At 39.4% G+C, this 19,760-nt stretch overlaps 1 protein-coding gene across 3 annotated transcripts; it reads left to right on the top strand.

Moving 5' to 3' along the window:
• The first annotated feature begins 159 nt into the window (after positions 1-159).
• upf1 (UPF1 RNA helicase and ATPase) lies at positions 160-19,701 on the top strand. 3 transcript variants are annotated; one of them, XM_044130449.1, is made up of 24 exons: positions 160-560; positions 1,104-1,246; positions 2,597-2,686; positions 3,393-3,560; positions 5,643-5,823; positions 5,923-6,084; positions 7,328-7,415; positions 7,671-7,769; positions 7,883-7,991; positions 9,377-9,536; positions 9,636-9,754; positions 9,843-10,007; positions 10,841-10,955; positions 11,826-11,969; positions 12,825-13,038; positions 13,122-13,239; positions 13,980-14,136; positions 15,041-15,183; positions 15,859-16,033; positions 16,118-16,199; positions 16,285-16,449; positions 17,351-17,559; positions 18,147-18,269; positions 19,564-19,701. In XM_044130449.1, exons 1-23 carry the CDS (start codon positions 390-392, stop codon positions 18,264-18,266), a joined length of 3,297 nt encoding a protein of 1,098 aa, XP_043986384.1. In that variant the 5' UTR covers positions 160-389; the 3' UTR covers positions 18,267-18,269; positions 19,564-19,701. The 3 variants fall into 3 exon arrangements, with proteins under 3 accessions (XP_043986384.1, XP_043986385.1, XP_043986382.1); XM_044130450.1 differs by having other exon boundaries at positions 7,328-7,412; positions 19,452-19,573; XM_044130447.1 differs by having other exon boundaries at positions 19,452-19,573.
• Positions 19,702-19,760: the final 59 nt, after the last annotated feature.

Below are 19,760 nucleotides of genomic sequence, written 5' to 3'. Positions count from 1 at the left end.
AAAGGAATAAATCAGAATTAACTTAAGCTACGGAACATGGTGTCACCACAGACCCAATTCTGGAAAATTAAATAAAAGAAACATTTCTAAAAAATCAAAGAGTGAACACTCTTTTTCAATAATCTGTCTGTGTTGTTTCCCCAATCCTCCCCACCTCCCTCGTTTACGTCACACATTGCGCGGCGCAGGGAAGTTCGTCACCGCCGCTGGGCTGTTGGTCCCGCTGAAGCTATCGAGGTTCTGATCGTTTCCATTTTTGTTTGGGTTCAAATTCGGACTCTTGGCGACGCTTTCTGAAAGATAAATCAACAAATAAACACTGCGCGCTGTTTAGTCGTCTGTTACGAGCACCGGAAACAGCAGAGTAAAGCGAAAGTTAAGGGACGAAAATGAGTGTGGAGGCGTACGGGCCGAGTTCCCAGACCCTCACCTTCCTGGACACCGAAGAAGCGGAGCTGCTCGGAGCGGACACCCAGGGCTCCGAGTACGACTTTACCGACTTCACTCTTCCGAGCCAGACGCAAACACAAGGCCAGACCCAGAGCCAGTTGGACGGACAGGTTTGAGGCTTTCATTTTCAGCAGATGGCGCGGTGCTGACGTTAGCTTGCCGCTGCTAGCCCGCTATTATTAAAACCACTAGCCTCCTTAGCTTAGCTCAAGCTAACATTTGCTAAGACCGTTAAGTATACTCTTAAAGTTGCTCCAGTTGTCTCACCTCCTTATGTCTGATACCTAAATCAAAACAGAGTCACGGAAATGTCTCCAGTTGTCTGGGATGACAGTAGTTTCACCGTTGACAATCTGTCAACGTGTCCACATCCTCACTGTGCGCCTTCCTCAGCCGTTAGCTGGTCTGTTAGCACCGAGTTTGTCTCATAATGATCGTCTCTACCACATGTTGGAGGCTAAAATACTATTCTTAAGGAGAAGAACAGCTTCTCTGTAGAAAGTTTACTCAATTATAAGTAAACCTGTTGGTGAAGCTTGTGCTCAGGTGAAAGTATAGTTAGCTGTAATGACGCTTATGGAAAAAAAACGCATGTGGAAGGTGAAAATCACACATAAACTGGACCAGTAATTTATTTCCTACGCATTCGACAGATCAATGGTCCTGATGAAGGTCTTCACAATGGAGGAATGGATGACTCTGTGGCCAAAACCAGCCAGTTGTTGGGCGAACTCAACTTTGAGGAGGATGAAGAAGACACCTACTACACCAAAGATCTCCCAATACACGCATGCAGGTACCCTGAGAGGAACCAGAACATCCTGGGTGGTTCTACTGCTCTGTTTTAATCCTCTTTGTCACCTAAACCTGAGACACATTTTATGTTTCTAACTCTGTTAAAGTAGCACCTTTCAGATGAACCTTCTGGTCTTTGATCATCTGTCTGTTATTTTTGGTTAGTTTGGGGTCTGGTTGTGGGGACAGCAGCCTCAGCAGCAGGCACTCAGGCCAACTCCTCCAGGGGAATCCCCACTCATTCCCAGACTAGCTGAGAAACATAATCTCTCCAGCTTGTCTTGTTTTTTCCTCTGGCGTCCATTGTTTGTGTACATATATTTTTAGTAGAATAACATGTTGAGTGATGCAGAGCTTTTCTTGTATTTAAGATATATCTGTACAGCCTTAGTGATGATGGAGACTCAGAGCTCAGACAGACACAGAGGGGAATCCCTGAAGCACTTTAGATATGTGGCTCAAAATACTCATCCGGGAGTCTTTTCAGCTAGTTGGAGATATAAACAAATGCAGCAGCTGATCAGACATGTTCTTTGTTGCACATCAGTGTCACTGGATTCATTCTTCCAGCTGCTTCTTTCAAGCAGTTTAAATGAAAATTGTCTTATATAACCACTATGAATAGGGAATATAAATAAGGCTAAAATTTTATAGGTTTTGGCTTTAAATTGTGCTACAATGATGATGTAATTAAAACTGATTCACAGAGAAAACGAGTCTTCCAAGTTGACTGGATATAGTATGATTTATATGATTTGTAGTCCAACATCACACTTCTTTGTATAATAGCAAACCTTTATGTATTTTACAAATCACTGAAGGTAAATTCTTTGTGTTAATTTTTTAACAATCATATAAATCAGATTTGTTGTGTAAGCAGTCTGATCCTTGGGAGAAAAATGTATCATTTCTTTCATTGTTAAATTATTTTTCCTGGATGTAGCAGCACTGCAGCGCATCCCCATCCTGCATTAGTGACATCCGTTTTATTGGAAACTATTTGTAACTTTACTCATTACTTTGTGCAGATTTGTTTCAGATAAACACTCCTTTGTTTACAGTTCTTTTTTTCACCTGTCCTGCATTTTCTGAAAGCACACACTGCTGTGGTTTTGACTTGAGAATGACACAGTGAATCATAATGGGAAGATGTTTTCTGTGGAGCAGTGATAAGAGAGAGGCTGCTGTTGACCATTAACTTTTTGTTAAAGAGGCAAATAAGATAAATATATTTTTGTAAGGTTGTTTTGTAGGATCAGTCTGTGGTTAGAATTTAAAATAATGTAAAATTAAATGATGTAAAATGCTAAATATCTAGATTTGTGGGATGAAACTTGTCATTGTTTTGCAGCTACTGCGGCATCCATGACCCAGCGTGTGTGGTGTACTGCAACACCAGTAAGAAGTGGTTCTGTAACGGCCGTGGCAACACGTCTGGCAGGTCTGTGGTCTCATCTTCTTCTGATCATCACACGTACTGTGAGATCATCACACCATGACTGGCAGCAATAATCAGGAAATGTTGGCATGAAAACAGTCAGACTGTTGGAATGTGGACGTGTATTTTTCTGTTGACTCTGTCACATTGAAACCAATATTACCAAACGTGTGGTTTATTACTAAATTACCATATTTAGTAATAAATATGGTAATTTTTTTACCATATTTATTATGGTAAAAAATTAAACCAATCTTAAAATGTGGTATGTAGACCAATTGTCATGCATTATAGAATACTATCAATAAACACTACAGCTATTTAAAAATTAGAGAGCACTTAAAATAAACAGTTTCTCTAATTTTACTTTTCATAGGTATACATTTGAACGAAATAAACATTGTTCTTTTATCCTATGAAATGACAACATGTCTCTGAAATTTCAAGCAAAAATTTAGTATTTATTTGCAGAAAATGAGAAATGGTCAAAATAATGAAAAAAGATGCAAATAATGCAGAGAAAACAAGTTCATATTCATTTAGAAACAATATTAATGTTTTAACTCGGGAAGAGTTCAGAAATCAATATTTGGTGGAATAACCAGGAGGTTTTCAAGTGCAGTGGGCTCTTCATGTTTTTCCAGAGTTGTATTTATGTAACTATGTCTGCATCTTTGGTGACTTTATGTGTCCTTTGTTTCTCCTCCAGCCACATTGTGAACCACATGGTGAGGGCCAAATGTAAAGAGGTGACTCTGCATAAAGACGGGCCTCTGGGCGAAACGGTGCTGGAGTGCTACAACTGCGGCTGTCGCAACGTCTTCCTGCTGGGCTTCATCCCAGCTAAAGCCGACTCTGTGGTGGTTCTGCTCTGCAGGTAAAGACAATCATCCAGAGATGGTTTATTACTGCTCCTAAACTTTCTATTACACTCTTCTTACAAACAGTATATGATGAAGGTTTCTACTTTGAGAATATTGTAGCACTAATTTCTTATTCTACAGTCCAGTGAACAGTTGTGTCTCTGCTGACTTAGTTTAAAAGCAGAGATTCACAGTTTATTTCTGAGGGGGAAACATTGACAAGATCTAAAATTATTGTTTTAGATTCTCTTCTCTTCAAAATCTGCTCTTAAAACTTTGTTTAGGTGGCTAACCTCAAACAGTTTTATTTATCCACTAGTTGGTTCTCTGTCATGGAAAATAATACATTCAATGAAATTTTAATAGATAATGAAACTAGGAAGGTAACTGAACTGTGACAACAGTGTAGGTGTTGACATAACTCTGATGTAAGAGCAGAAACATTCTGATCTCTGAAAGAAAACTGTATAATAATAGTTATATTTACTTTCCCTTTGGGATTTAAAAAGTACTTTTTAATTGCCACATATCAGACAATATAAAAACAGTTTAAGTGAACAAAGTTGTATTTATTTTGCTTCAGGCAAGTTAAGAATAAGTTGGAACTGAAAAACAGTTTTGGTTTGGGTTCCTCTGGACTTTGTTTACACACCTGTTGCAGTGTGATGTGATGCGACTCGGCTGCCTCAGTCTGGCTGGTAAAAAAAATGCTTCACTGCAGAATTAAATATGGGTTGGAATATTTAAACACTTTCTGACCTTTGCCCCTTACAAACCAACAATCAGCTGCTCTTACTCGCTTATAAATGAGCCCAGCGTCTCACACTCCCTCAGAAACAGAAACTAAATCATTCTCAGCAGCCTGTCATTCTGGATTCTTATGTTTTAGTTTTACAGTTTGGAGATTTATTCGCCAAGATGCTGAAAATGTGCTTTTACATCCACACACGATCGTGTTCCAGTTTCCATGCAGCATTTGTTGGAGCTCACTTAACTGCTTCTGATGCCACTTTTTGATCTCATTGTATGTGAGGATCACGGCAACAATGAAATGTCTTTAACATGCAGTATGAAACCAGAGGAGCGCTCGGTTTCCAGTAAATCCTAACCAGTAAAAGTTGGTATTAACTTTTTTTTAATTAGCTTTTTCTTACCCGAGCTACAAAAAAACTTTGACGTTGATCACTTTGTGGTGTTTCTAAATACTCCAACTTTGTTTTAGGGCTGAAAGGATTAATCAAATCATTTAACTGTTGACATAATTGTCAACTAATGTAGTAATCGATTAATTAATTAGCGTATACAGACTGAAAAAGAGGCTGAAAAATCAATTTAAGAGCAGAAATTAAGCCAGAAATGTTTAAAATATCCTTTCTATTTAGTATTAAATATAAAAGTGGCTTAGTTTTAGCTTCAGCTGGTTCAAATTCACTAATAAAATCTATTAAAAAAATTATTTGAATTGTTTATTTGCGTCTTCTAACATTATACAAAAAATCTCCAAATTGTTAAATGAAAAATCTGCTGGATTTTTATTCAATTAGTCATCAGAATAGTTGATTTACAGAAGTAATAGTTAGCTGCAGCCCTGCTTTGTTTTACACATTTTGAAGACGTTTTCTCTGCTGAAGGTGCATAAAGTTTTGGTCCATTTAACTTTATAAGCTCACTAACAACTTTCTGGTCTCCTAAGAATTTAACAACCAACATAGATAATCTAATGTTAACAGCTTCTGAATTGTTCTCCTTTGCATCTCAAAACCGGAAAAATGTATTTTATCCGCCTTTTTCAGAGCAAGAAAATCTGAGAAGTTGATGTGAAAGGTCAAAAAGTTTTCTGACTACTTTGATTTAATTTGTTTCTAAAGACAGAATTACATCTAGATCAGTGAAAAGCTGTTCAGTGGGAGCCTTCAGATTACAGTTCAGTTTGTTACGTCTGTATTGGTTAACGACGCAGCCGCCAGCTGCAGGCCGAAGCACGGGTTGTTTGGGGCCACGCAGTTTGTGTTCGCACAGTAGGTTGTAAAATATCCACTGAGTTATTAAATCGTCTTTGTTAAATGTTTGCTTTCTGATTTAATTTTCTCATGCAGGCAGCCGTGCGCGAGCCAGAGCAGCTTGAAAGACATCAACTGGGACAGCTCCCAGTGGCAGCCGCTGATCCAGGACCGCTGCTTCCTGTCCTGGTTGGTGAAGATCCCGTCGGAGCAAGAGCAGCTCCGCGCTCGTCAGATCACCGCCCAGCAGATCAACAAGCTGGAGGAGCTCTGGAAGGTAGCAGAGCTGCTTTACGAGGCGTTTAGAGCTGCAGGAAACGCCTCCGCTGCTTAGATTTACAGCTCTGTCTGACTGCGTTTTGTTTTTTATTTTAAGGACAATCCTGGCGCTACTTTGGAAGACCTGGAGAAACCCGGAGTGGATGAAGAACCCCAGCATGTGCTGCTGCGCTACGAAGACGCCTACCAGTACCAGAACATCTTCGGCCCTTTGGTCAAACTGGAGGCCGACTACGACAAAAAGCTAAAGGAGTCACAGGTACAGTGTGCAAAATACATGAGAAGAGTTTCGATCATAAGGGAGAAATGAGTAAATGGGATTTTTGTTTCTCATCTCAAACATTACTGCACAGATTTTTTTTTGGATTCATATTCTTTTAATCTTCCAGGTTATTTTTGACGTTTTGTGGAGTTAACAAAACCTCCCAAGCATTTCTGCAATACTGAAACATTCAACATTCCCTCGATAAGCTCCAAATGACAATCAATGAGTCAAATACCGACAATTCAGTTTCTGTTTTAATTCAGTTTCTGTTTTAATTCTGTGAAAGCAAATTTTATGATTTGTGATTCACTTTATTGTTTGAGTTTAGTATAAGGTTAAAGACGTACTGCTATGCAAAAAGGGGATAATTTTGAAAAGTGCAGCACATTTTTTTCCTTTAGAATGATTAAAAAAAATTTTTTAGATTTCACTTTCTAACAGTTTTCTAAACCCCCCAGATCTGCTTCTTAGAATCATTTCATCACAGAAATGAGCTAAATTTAACAAACTTAACATTTAATAAAGCAGCTTTTGTTTCTTTTTTTTGGCTGTTTTGTAATTTCTAAGTAGAATGAAAGATAATAATAAAAAACAGAAAAATATAAACTTTTCTGAAACAAACTACCATATGCCTTATTGTTGAGATTACCACTGCTACTATATGTGGGAAATAACAATGCATAGTGTGCAATATTCACCAAAATAACTTTAAACGAGAAACATGTTTGAGTATTTAATGTAAAGTAATGTTTTAATGTTATATCTGAAGCCTCTGTGTCTCGTCTTAATCGAATCCTCAGTGACTAACGGTGAGGAGTTATGAATGAGGCGTAGTTTTAATAAATGCAGAAGCTCCCTCCCTCGTTTCTCCACACAGCGTTCAGATGACTTTATGTTGAGTCCTAATGAAACCGCAGTCGGTTCTGTTCACCGCCAGGCTCAAACGTCTCCATCATACTGAGAAGGTCAACTTATGGTTGACCTGATCTGAAGAGTTTTTCATTGATGTGTGTAAAAGTTGCAGGAAAAAAATCTCATTGACTGAACTTGCTTCCCCTGCAACTCAACATAGCAGCCATGGTTGCCGTAGCAGCCATGGTTGCCATAGCAGCGTTTCTCACCGGAAAAAGAGAGAAATGCATGAGAAAAACTCACATTAGTTTTTATTTTTAAACACCTCTGGCTTTACTGATTCTTCTTCTGCAGACGTTCAGTTGTTTTCTGTTCTCTTTTCCAGACTCAAGACAATATAACCGTCAGGTGGGACCTGGGGTTAAACAAAAAGCGGATTGCATATTTCACACTTCCCAAGACGGATTCAGGTGGTAATGCTTTCAACGTTGTTTCCTCCAGTGGTTCTGTGGTGTCGCTGTAGCTCCCTCCAAACTCCCCTCAGTCATCAGACTTGCATGCAGCCTCCCTCCTTCCTGCATTTTTTGGTGGCATCCCTACATTTTTATTTTTTTTAATTTTTTATTTTTTCACTAGTTTGTCGTCATGAGTATTAGGGCGTGGTTGATGTTTTTGTTGCTTTTCAGCATAAACAGGTCAGTAACTGGTTTGTTTTTGGTGAATCCCAGATATGCGGCTGATGCAGGGCGATGAGATCTGCCTGCGCTACAAAGGAGATCTGGCTCCCCTGTGGAAAGGCATCGGCCATGTCATCAAAGTCCCCGACAGTATCCTTTAGGTTCCCAACAGCTTCAGCTGTGCTCAACAAGTCAATGACATGTTTAAAAATTGGTAAAATGCAGCTGTGTTGTTATTTTTCCTTAATAGCTTGTTTTTAAAGACTATGGGGATGAAATTGCCATTGAGCTGCGCAGCAGCGTCGGAGCGCCTGTGGAAATCCCTCATAACTTCCAAGTGGATTTTGTTTGGAAATCAACTTCCTTTGACAGGTTTGTGACATTTTTAAAGATTTAAATTAGAGGTAGACCAATTTATCGTCCAGCCGATTTCCTTAATTTTGGGAGATCGGAGATCGGCCAATCCTGTCCACAGATGTTATCAACCTCTGCAAAAGTCTAAAAATCGACCTCTGTGCTTTTCTTTTCTCCCGTGAGAGAAGTTTGACAAACCGGCCGACCAGGCCATGTCTGCACATTCACATTTAATAGTCGCCCCATTGTTGCCAATTCAGCAACTTTCTTGATATATTGAGCTGCAATTCAGACAAAAAAAAAATGGTATCGGCCAAACTTGGAATCGGTAAGTTAGTCATTTTAAAAGATCTGCAATCGGTGCACCTCTAATTTAAATTATAAAAATAAAAATATTGGCACTCTGGAACAGTCTCTGGTTTGTTCCAGTTTTTACTATATGCTCTTATTTTCTGGAAAAATTATTGTATTTCTCAGTTAATTTTCCATTATAACCTACCAATTACATATTTAAATGACCAGGAGCCTCAGGAAAGTTATGTCTAAAAAATAATCTAATTTTTAAAAATGTTTTACATAATTTATTTAGAATTATTTTACAATTATATATTCGTTTGAGCTGCATATCAGTGCGTAAAGTCTGTGTGAATGTGGCTGCAGTGTGAAGCAACTTGGTATATAAATTGACTTTGTTCAGCATTTAAAAAAACTATTAATTAGGAGTTAATCGGTAATTAATAAAGATAGAAGATTTTGTTTATTGAAAACTTTAGATTTGATTCAGAGATGATTGGAATTGATAAGAAAGATTTATGAAAACTAATATTTTGTATGTTGGATTTTAAGGCAACAATATTGATTAACTGAGCACAACTAAAAATGTTGTGTGTCGTCTTTTAAAAGTACTTGATGGGGAGAAAAAGTATTTAATGATCGGATACAGGGCTGCACGATTTTAGAAAATATTGCAATGACAGGTGTGATAAATTCCACTTTTCTTCTTTCCTCTGTCTCTAAGCTGAGTCCTGCTCTATTTGAGCTTTAGTATTTTAGGTCATTTCTCAAAGCGTTGCTCCAGCAGGTTCTTCCAAAAACTGTTGCAGAACCGACCCAACGTCTGGAGAACAACAGTACGGAGAACATTTGCTCTGTTCCCAGATTTCCATTCATAATGGTGACTCTAGCTTTAGAAAATTAAATCAACTTAAAATCACTCAGCATAAACATTGGTTGGATCCGGTGATTATTTCAACTTTGTCTTAATTTAAAATATCGATTTAGTTTCCAGTTCAACGGCAATCTTCCTTAGAAGTCCTTATTTTAAAGAGGTTTTAAAATATTTCCAAAAGCAAAAAGTTGCACATCTGGACTCGGAGTCGTTTTTCCTGTTTGTTTTTGTTCAGGATGCAGAGCGCCCTGAAGACGTTTGCTGTCGATGAAACCTCCGTGTCCGGTTACATTTACCACAAACTTCTGGGTCACGAGGTCGAAGACGTCACCATCAAGTGCCAGCTGCCGAAGCGCTTCACCGCTCCGGGCCTGCCGGACCTGAACCACTCACAGGTCAGAGTCCAACTCTGATTACCCTCCATTATTTGCATCTAATGTTGTAGTTCTCTCATTTATTTGTTTATTTGTATTAAAAACGGCACCTCTGTCCAGGTTTACGCTGTAAAGACGGTGCTGCAGCGGCCGCTCAGTCTCATCCAGGGGCCGCCCGGCACCGGCAAGACCGTGACCTCCGCCACCATCGTGTACCACCTGTCCCGACAGGGAAATGGGTGAGACACGTCTTCCTTAAATTCAGACGCGCTCTAGATGCCATGACTTCCTAAAGCAGTTTCACTGTTTCTGTGTTTGGTCCTGCAGACCAGTCCTGGTGTGCGCTCCCAGTAACATCGCCGTGGATCAGCTGACGGAGAAGATCGACAAGACCGGCCTGAAGGTCGTCAGGTTGTGCGCCAAGAGCCGGGAGGCCATCGAGTCTCCGGTCTCTTTCCTGGCGCTCCACAACCAGATCAGCAACATGGACAGGTCAGCGGAGCAGAAGGAACTTCAAACACCTAAACGTGTTTTAATATTTGGTGTTAAATCAGTTAATCAATCATCAATCAACCACATTTCAATTAACTTTATTTGTAAGGCATTTCAAGGCTCTTCACATCAATAAAACACTAAAATATAAAGTCTTAGAACGTCTTAGAGTGCCATTGTTACCCATCAGATTGTTGAGGATGTTTCAAAAGGAACTTCAACCAGGTGGGTTTTTAGTCTAGATTTAAAGGCGCTCAGTGTTTCAGCTTCTTTTGCAATTTTCTGAAAGTTTATTCCAGATTTGTGGTGAATAGAAGCTGAAAGCTGCAACCGTGTTTGGTTCTGATTAAGTTAGAAAATGATAATAATCATCTCGGGCTGAAACGATTAGTTGTATTAATAGTTAAGTGGACTGAACAGACTCAAAAAATAAATTTCATTTGGTGAAAAAAGCAACATATTCAAAGCAGTAATTAAGCCAAAACTTAATATATTTTGTTTTAGCCAAAACTCTTGAAGTGGCATTTTAGCTTCACTTGTTTTTTGCCTTTTATTCTATAAAATATTTAAACTAAAATAATTGTTTGCTGCAGTCCATCAATCATCATCGCTGTAAGTCTTTTCTCATTTGTCCTTTTGGGACCCATCATGTTAGATTATGGAAAAAACTGAAAAAAACCCTAAAAACATAAAATCAAAACCATTAAATAAATTATTAATTTGTTCAGTTGAACGTTTCTGATATTTGTGATTGCTACAGATGTAAACGTTGTTGATTCAAGCTCTGCTGTGGGTGAGTTTTAGGCTTTAGCGTCTCTTCTCGGTGTCTGCAGCATGCCGGAGCTCCAGAAGCTGCAGCAGCTGAAGGATGAGACCGGAGAGCTGTCGTCTGCTGACGAGAAGCGTTACCGGGCTCTGAAGCGCACCGCCGAGAGGGAGCTGCTCATGGTGAGAGCTCAGGGTTCTCTGTGTGCGAAAAATAAGATCATCCATAAAACAGTGGAAATAAACTCTGTTTTGTTCATGGTGTCTGCATCCTTAAAAAATCTGAAATTCGTAAAGTAAATAGTAAGTTGCCCTCGTGTGGCACGACTATTTAATTAAGAAGGTCTGAAATAAGATCTTTTATAGAAAATTCACCTTTGTGTGTTTTTTTTTTTTTTTGCACTTCCATTTGGGTTTCTACTGTTTCTAAAAAAAAATAAATCCCACCCAGCCCTGCTTTGGGAAATAAGCTAATGTTTCTTGGTGAATCAAGCCGTTTCAATAACATCCTTAATGTAACATCACAGATCAGCAAGCACCGCCCCTCGCCTTGTACCCCAAGCAGAGCTCCAGAACATTTGGTCAGCTGGGTTTAGCTCCCTACATGCTGTACAATGGCTGCTGGAAAAGAAAAGTGTTCAGTTGTTGACTTATCATTCAGAAAATACTTGCTGCATTCTTCTTGTGCAGGAGGCTCTACTTCTGCTTTTCAAAGATGTACGGTTGTGTTATTGTTTACCTGTTTGCAGCTGTTTTCACCTGGGAGTGTAAACGTTGTAGTTGGGGGCGTGGCCAGCTGTGGTTTATTTGGACTTAAAGTGAAGCTCATTTAGAAAGGAGCTCAAAATAGGCAGATCTGATCATCAGTGAAAAATTATTTTGTGTAAAAAAAAAATAAATAAAAATTAATGAACAGCTTTAGTTCAGGCGACAGATGTATCCTAACCTGTTCAAGGAATGATAACGGGTTACCTTTAATTTGTTTTGTTGAACATTGTGTTGATGTTGTACAGACAGAAGGAATCAATCTTCTGTCTCTTCTTCGTTGTGCAGAACGCTGATGTGATTTGCTGCACCTGCGTTGGAGCTGGAGATCCCCGTCTGGCCAAGATGCAGTTCCGGTCCATTCTGATCGACGAGAGCACCCAGGCCACCGAGCCGGAGTGCATGGTCCCGGTGGTGCTGGGAGCAAAGCAGGTACCGTTACAGGAATGCACCAAAACAACCATCTTCATTACAGAAACAACTTTCATTCTCATCTGACTGTTAAAAGTCTGACGAATTCTTCAAATTCTTCGAATTGCTTGAATGTCAATTCAGAGTTTTCAAGGTTTGGAAAGTGTTTGATATTCAAACAACAATTATTTACAGTTGGATATTTTCATACACCTGATGACAAGAGACTCTTTTTTTCTCCACTGTCTGAAGTTAAAGCCGGCCAAACTTCTCTTGTTTTTAGGCAAAATGATCTAAAATCTATTTGCTAATTGCCAGAAAACTTGGCAAACACTTTTTTTTTTTTTTTTTTTTGAGATTTTCTTTGTGGTTTAGCATTTAATTTGATCAGGAAGGTAATTTAAACTTTGAAACAAATTAGTGTTATTCCTAATTTGTCAGTATACTTATTAATCTGTGTAAATTAATGTTGGTCTTTACTTTATATGTTAAACTAAGCTAATGAAATTGAGGGTTTTTTGTTAAATTAAATGTTTTGTTCTTGGACCAGTAATGTGCATAGGGAGTGAGAGAGAGATTTCCAAACATAAAGTTTTGTTATGTGTTAGTTTACATCGTCTCTCCTGTAGAATGTGAAATACTATCGGAAGATATTAAAAGTCAGGAATAATTTAGATAATCGTGGAGTTTTAGTTAATTAGTGTTTTTATTTCCAACATGTAGAGCTTGAAAAGTTATAAAACTTACCCTGAAGAAGTTTTGAAGGTGTTTAAACTTCACTGTGGGAAATGTGTCTGAACCCGTTTTGGTTCTGTTGGTGAAGTTCTGCCCCACACGGGGAACTCAGCTGTCCGACTCGCCTGGTCTGTTTTGCAGCTGATTCTGGTGGGCGACCACTGCCAGCTGGGCCCGGTGGTGATGTGTAAGAAAGCGGCAAAGGCGGGTTTGTCTCAGTCTCTGTTCGAGCGACTGGTGGTGCTGGGAATCCGGCCGATCCGCCTGCAGGTCCAGTACCGCATGCACCCGGCTCTCAGTGCCTTCCCGTCCAACATCTTCTACGAGGGCTCCCTGCAGAACGGCGTTACAGCAGGTGAGCCCAAATAATCTGGTTTCCTCACATGTCTGGGTTCCTCCTGCAGATTAAAAAAAACCCCAAATCTGTCTTTCTCCCAGCTGATCGCATCAAGAAAGGCTTCGACTTCCAGTGGCCTCAGCCGGACAAACCCATGTTCTTCTACGTGACTCAGGGTCAGGAGGAAATCGCCAGCTCTGGAACGTCATACCTGAACAGGTATCATCCATCTTCTTTGGTTGCTTTACATAATTCAACCCAAAAATCAATAATATTTCAGGATATGAATCAAAGTCTAGGCCACTATCATAAAGAAAACACAGACATCGCAGTAAGCAATTAGTTAAAATAAATTAAAATGAGCTCAGTAATTTCCTTTGATTAATGATTAATATTTTTGAAGAGCAGTTTTGTTTACAGAGACATTAAAATCCATTTTACACTGCAAAAACTAGAAATCTGAAAACCAGCTACTTTTTGGTTTCTAGTGACAAAAACTAAACTAACTTAAAAGTAACTTTTCAGCAAAAAGTAGGAGTAAAAAATTTCAGTAAAAAATTACTTAATATTGAAGCTGAAAAGCTTCTTATTAGTTAGTTTTGTCTTAATTCAAGTGTAATAAATATTTGCACTGGAAACTAAACCAAATATTATTGGTAAAAAATGTGTTTTTACAGTAAATAAGATGGTTTTTATTTCCATCTTATTTATTGTTTTTGGTTGTTATTTTGGACATTTAAAATAACTTCCAGTTCCAGTATTAACTATTCTTTACAAAATTAAAGTTTATTAGTCTTTGAAGACTCTGACTTGCATTAAAACAACAAAATTATTCTTTATCGCTGGTCAATTCACACTTTTTACATCAGAACTACTGATCCAATCTGTAACAATGTATTTGTTGTTGCCTCTGCTTTTAGTATGGATGTTTAAATTTACCCGATGCTGATGTTTTCCAGGACGGAGGCAGCAAACGTGGAGAAAATCACCACCAGGTTGCTGAAGGCAGGAGCGAAACCGGACCAGATCGGCATCATCACGCCGTACGAGGGTCAGCGCTCCTACCTGGTCCAGTACATGCAGTTCAGCGGCTCGCTGCACACCAAGCTGTATCAGGTACCGTTTGGAAATCTCACTGTTAAATTAAAAACTCAAATTCAAAGTCTGGTGAAGATGGCAAGTAAGATTATCAACACTCCAGATCTATCTTCTCCACAGCACCTGTATGAGCAGGCTACGGTCAGGCAAGCTCAGAACGTCTGGTCACGATCTGTTCTTATGAATGTTCTAATGAACTCTGGGAGGAGGTTCAGGGTTCCCCTGTGCAAATATACATTCATTTGTACCATTAATCTGATAAATGTCAGGCTAGCAGGGCCTGGTCAGAGCAACAGGAGGTCCAGACGATGACCAACAATAGCATGTAGATCACGGGTGGGCACTCCTGGTCCTGGAGGGCCGGTGTCCTGGAGGGCCGGTGTCCTCCAACTCTGAGAACAGGGGTCTCAAACTCCAGTCCTCGAGGGCCGCAGTCCTGCAACTCTTAGAGTCTCCCTGGTCCAACACACCTGAATCCAATAGCTGAATCACCTCCCAAGTGCAGTCAAGTTCTCCAGAGTCCTGCTAATGACCTCATTATTTGACTCAGGTGTGTTGAAGTAGAGATACATCTAAAAGTTGCAGGAGACCGGCCCTCGAGAACCAGAAGTGCCCACCCCTGATGTAGAGGATGTCATGGGGATGTACTGCCAATCTGACACTGGTTTTTATTTTTATGTATTCATTACTGTCCTTTTGGATGGGCTTTTATTCTTGTGTTGCAGTTTTGCCTCTGCTTCCAAGATAAATTTCTCCTACAGGAGATTAATAAAATGATCTTAATACTGAACATTTACAGTGTTTTCAAGCTGCAACGCCTGCAAACAGCTGAGTAATGACGAGCCTTTACCCAGGGCTCCAGTTTATTTGTCGTCATTTGATTTGATTGCTTCAACTCTTCATTTGTGTTGTTTCTGGACAGCAAGTGGAAATCGCCAGTGTGGACGCCTTCCAGGGCAGAGAGAAGGATTTCATCATCCTGTCCTGTGTTCGGGCCAACGAGCATCAGGGCATCGGCTTCCTGAATGACCCGCGGCGCCTGAATGTGGCGCTGACCAGAGCAAAGTAAGTGGCCCTGCAGACAACAACTAAACCTCACCAAGTATTTCTGGTCTAGTTTCCAGTGCAAAGATTTTAATACACATGAAATAAGACAATAAGTCAGTAATTTCTTAATATTGATGAATAAGTACCAGTACCATTCACAGATTATTTTTTGTGCAGCCAGGTATTTTTCTCATGCTAAAAGTGAAATAATTTGCCAGTAGAACTAAAACGTTTTCGTCAATATTAAGGAATTATTGGCTTAAAACAAAAATTACTTAATTTAGTTTGTCTTATTTGAAGTGTACTGAGACATTTGCTGTAGAAACTAGACAAGAAATGCTTTAGGATTTTGTATTTTTGCAGGGCGCAGCTGAAAACATAAATAAACCGAGTTAAAAAGATATTAATAATCTGTATGGAAATTATCACGCTTGTTCTAATTGAATAAAATGTGACCTCTGGTTTTTCTTTATTTGTCAGTGGCCTAAAGTCTGATTCATATTTTAAATATTTTGATCTCTGGATTAAATTGAGAATAATTTTGTGTTTTTGCAGTGTGGCCCATGATATTGAGAGTTTATAAATACAAAACGACCCTTTTATTGTTTTTAAGTCAAGTATTAGTTTCATTTAAAATATCCAGGTTATTTTCTCTTTCTCAGCTTTTAACCCGTTGTCTTGTGTGTGTTTAAGGTACGGAGTGATCATCGTGGGGAACCCCAAAGCGCTGTCCAAGCAGCCGCTGTGGAACAACCTGCTGAACTACTACAAGGAGCAGAAGGTTCTGGTGGAGGGCCCGCTCAACAACCTCAGAGAGAGCCTCATGCAGTTCAGCAAGCCTCGCAAACTGGTCAACACCATCAACCCGGTCCGTGACTCACTCATCTGAAACGTCAGTTTTCCTCTGGTTTTTGGGTTTAATGAACTAATATTGTTGTGCATTGAATGTTAGGGGGGGCGTTTCATGAGCACCGCCATGTACGACGCCCGCGAGGCGCTCATCCCAGGCTCCGCCTACGACCGCAGCAGCGCCGGTGTGTATTCACCGTTTTAAAATCACGAGTCGTTTCTGCAGTCGTCTGCGTTTGTCCTCGACTGACGTGCTGAATTGTGTTGCAGCTGGGCGTCCGTCCAACATGTATTTCCAAACTCACGATCAGATCGGGATGATCGGAACCGGGCCGGGTCAGATGGCGGCCATGAACATCCCGATACCCTTCAACCTGGTGATGCCCCCGATGCCTCCGCCCAGCTATCTGGGTCAGACCAACGGCCCGGCTGCAGGTACTCAGAACTTCTTCTTTCTCTGTGCGTACACTGGTGTGTATCTTTGCAGCTTCTCGCACTTTAAGGCTGTGAAATGAAACCTGGAGTGTGTAAAGAGCAGGAGAGTCTGCAGTCCGCTGCAGCCAAAGAGGAAAACACGGAAACTTCTGGAGTGTTTTCTTTTTTCACACCTGATAGTTTAATACAACATTTGTTACATTCTCAGTTGGTTCGGTTCTCTTTCTCATTGCTTAGACTCCAAATTAGATTAATAAGTCTCTCCAGTTTTTCACAAATCTGCAAAATTCACACAAAATCAAGAAATTTTCACTGATTTTACTGCTGTTTTTCTCAAAATGTTGAAAAACATTCAGATTTTAGTGGTTGATAAACTGCCTCATTTTTGATGTTGATTTACCCATGGCAGTATAGTCCATGCTTTTAGAGCGATTAATAAAGTCACATTTAACATAATACATTAATAAATCAAATATAAATACATTAGCCAAATCTACAAATTTTTATGTTTACAAAATTGATTAAGTCTCTCACCACAAAATCTGCAAAACAAAATCTAAAATTACAAAATGTTGGAGAACACAGTCTTATGATGTTATTGATATTTCAGTTTAAAGTCACATTTCATAATACATTGGCACAAATCTCTTTTAAGAACATTCATATTTTTGATATGGACCAAAATAAAAATGAGCTTGATATCTGTTTTCTGGCACAAGCATGACATTCATAATGATATGGACCATGGTGTTTGAACTAAATGAACTATGACAGCATGTTGATATTGTATGATGGATTTCTTTTTGTTTCTGGTATAAATATAATTTATTTGGAAACTCGGTTGTGTTTTGTAGATTTTTATTTTTTTTCCTCACCTCTGTGTTTCTTCCTTCGTCTTCAGGCCGCGGTGCCATGAAGGGAAAACCTGGCCGTGGAGGAAGGCAGCGGGTCCGCGGCTCGGCTCACCACGGCAACGGGCCCAACAGCCAGGCCAGCCAGGACGGGGCTTCCCAGTCCTTCTCCCAGGGGCCGCTGACTCAGGGTTACATCTCCATGAGCCAGCCCTCTCAGATGAGCCAACCTGGCCTCTCCCAGCCAGAGTTGTCCCAGGTAACAAACACACTCAGGATTTAACCACATCTACCTTTTATTACAGAGAATATCTAAACTTTAGGGGTTTTTTTCTTCATTTTTGGTCATTTATTTTTATTTTTTGGATGTTTTGATAAATTCAGCTAAATTTCAATTTTAAAAAAATCAATAAACCAAACAGTTTGAGATGACAATATATCTATTTATTAATAGTATCTTAACATTCAAGAAAAAAAAACTTCTTGGAATGCAGTGACTGTTGGCTAATCACTGTATAGCAATGAATTAAGGCTCTTTATAATATAATAATAAAGAATAAACATTAAGACGTAAACTTAAGGTTGATGTTTCGTCTTAATGTTGACATGAAGACGTTAAAGTTTCATCTTAATGTTAACATTAAGATGAAACTTTTAAGTTATTGAAAGTTAAAGTTTTCAATAACATTATTGAAGTTGGAAATAGTTTATTTTCTGTCTCCATTAGCTGTGTGAACGCCTCGTTATCTGGGAAATTAACCTTAAAACAAATCATGCTGATGTTTAGGAAGTTAGGTTGATTTGCGTGTTTCTGATGCTTCCTGTCTTCTTCTTCTTCTTCTGCAGGATAGCTACCTGGGCGATGAGTTCAAGTCCCAGATCGACGTGGCTTTGTCCCAGGACTCGACTTACCAGGGTGAACGTGCGTACCAGCATGGCGGGGTGACTGGACTGTCACAGTACTAAAGTGTAAGTAGCTACAGTTCGCTCACTAACGCATTTATTGAATCAGTTACTGAATCAATCAACTAGAGAAATGGTTAATTGTGATATTTTAAATAGATTGAGATGCAACACAAGAAAAGTAAAATTACCTGATTTATTTCTTACAGGCCTAATATTGATATTAAGTTTTCATAATGGTGCATCCTGAATATACCACGATCTGTAATTAATTTGGAAAATATTTCAATAATTAAATATATAAAATGTTTAAAGTTAATATCAATTATTCCGTGTTGCAGGATTTTTTTTTTCCTGATCAGTTTTAGATATCATGCAGTTAATCAGCCACTCAGTTTAAATCATTTTATGAACTCAAAACCAGAAAATAGAAAACAATTTACTGCAAAAATTAATGATTTAATATTTAACCAACTCAACCAAAGTTACTAATTTTCTATAAGTTTTGGTACTTTATTTATCCTCTTCAGTTCATTTAACACATTTTAACGTCTGCGTGAGCCGAGTTCGATTAGAATTTAAAGTTTTGAGAGTAGACTTTTATTCCCCTGAAAATGTTGCATTTTTGCACTTAAAGTGATCACCTGAGTATTAATGTTTGTATTTTTGATTTGATATTAATCAAGACACAAAATCAAAATAAACTTTAAAGCTGCAGTTTGTTACGTTGATTAAAAAAAGATAATCTGTGAAAAGATCGATCTCCTCCACATCCTCCTTGTGCTAATGCTGCTATCTGAAGAAATGTACCGCTCCTGACCAAACACAACCAATCAGACCCAGAGGCGTCTTAGAGCTGTCAATCATCCTCATGTACTCGCTGCTCAATGTGCTAAAGGCAGAGAAACAGCTTAGTGTTGCAGGAAAACCATTTATCTGCTGCCATCGGTGGCTATGCTAACTAGCCTGAGCATTCACACCAGGCTATGCTAGCTGCTATCAGAGACCAGAGGGGAGAGAGAGGAATGATTGACAGCGCTAAGACCCGCCTCCAGTCTCTGATTGGTTGTTTCCAGTTATCACTGGGAGAAGACAGAGGAGCTTCATAGCTTCATTTTTTTCCCCCTCCACTGATTATTTATCTCCTGCCGTACATGATATTTAAAAAATAAATTTTATGTTACATTCAGCAGCTTTATTTACATAGTAAACAAAAGTCAATCTGAAAAGCGGCTTTCTGTGTTCCAGGTTGCCTGAAGAAGGGAGCTAGGCTTGAGCTGAGCTTAGTTCATCAGCTTTTTAATCTGGGAAATAATAAAAACATAAAATGGATACCTGTTTTCCTCTGCTACATCCGAAGCACCACCAAGTGAAAGCGACGGGATAGCGAAACCAAACCGATGACCAGCGAGAGAATGGGAGGGAAGGAGGAGGAGGAGAGAGCGCTAACAGACGGGCAGCGAGACGGAAAGAGGCCGCATGAGCGAGCGAGAGAGAGAGAGAGGCGGGAGGCGACGCCCGTGCTGAGTGAAGGAGGAAAGTCGAGGATCTGGCGGC

This window comes from Gambusia affinis, linkage group LG10 (genome assembly GCF_019740435.1).
Source record: "Gambusia affinis linkage group LG10, SWU_Gaff_1.0, whole genome shotgun sequence".
NCBI lineage: Eukaryota > Metazoa > Chordata > Actinopteri > Cyprinodontiformes > Poeciliidae > Gambusia > Gambusia affinis.
The sequence above is the reverse complement of the archived record's forward strand: the minus strand, read 5'-3'. Positions and strand labels throughout refer to the sequence as shown.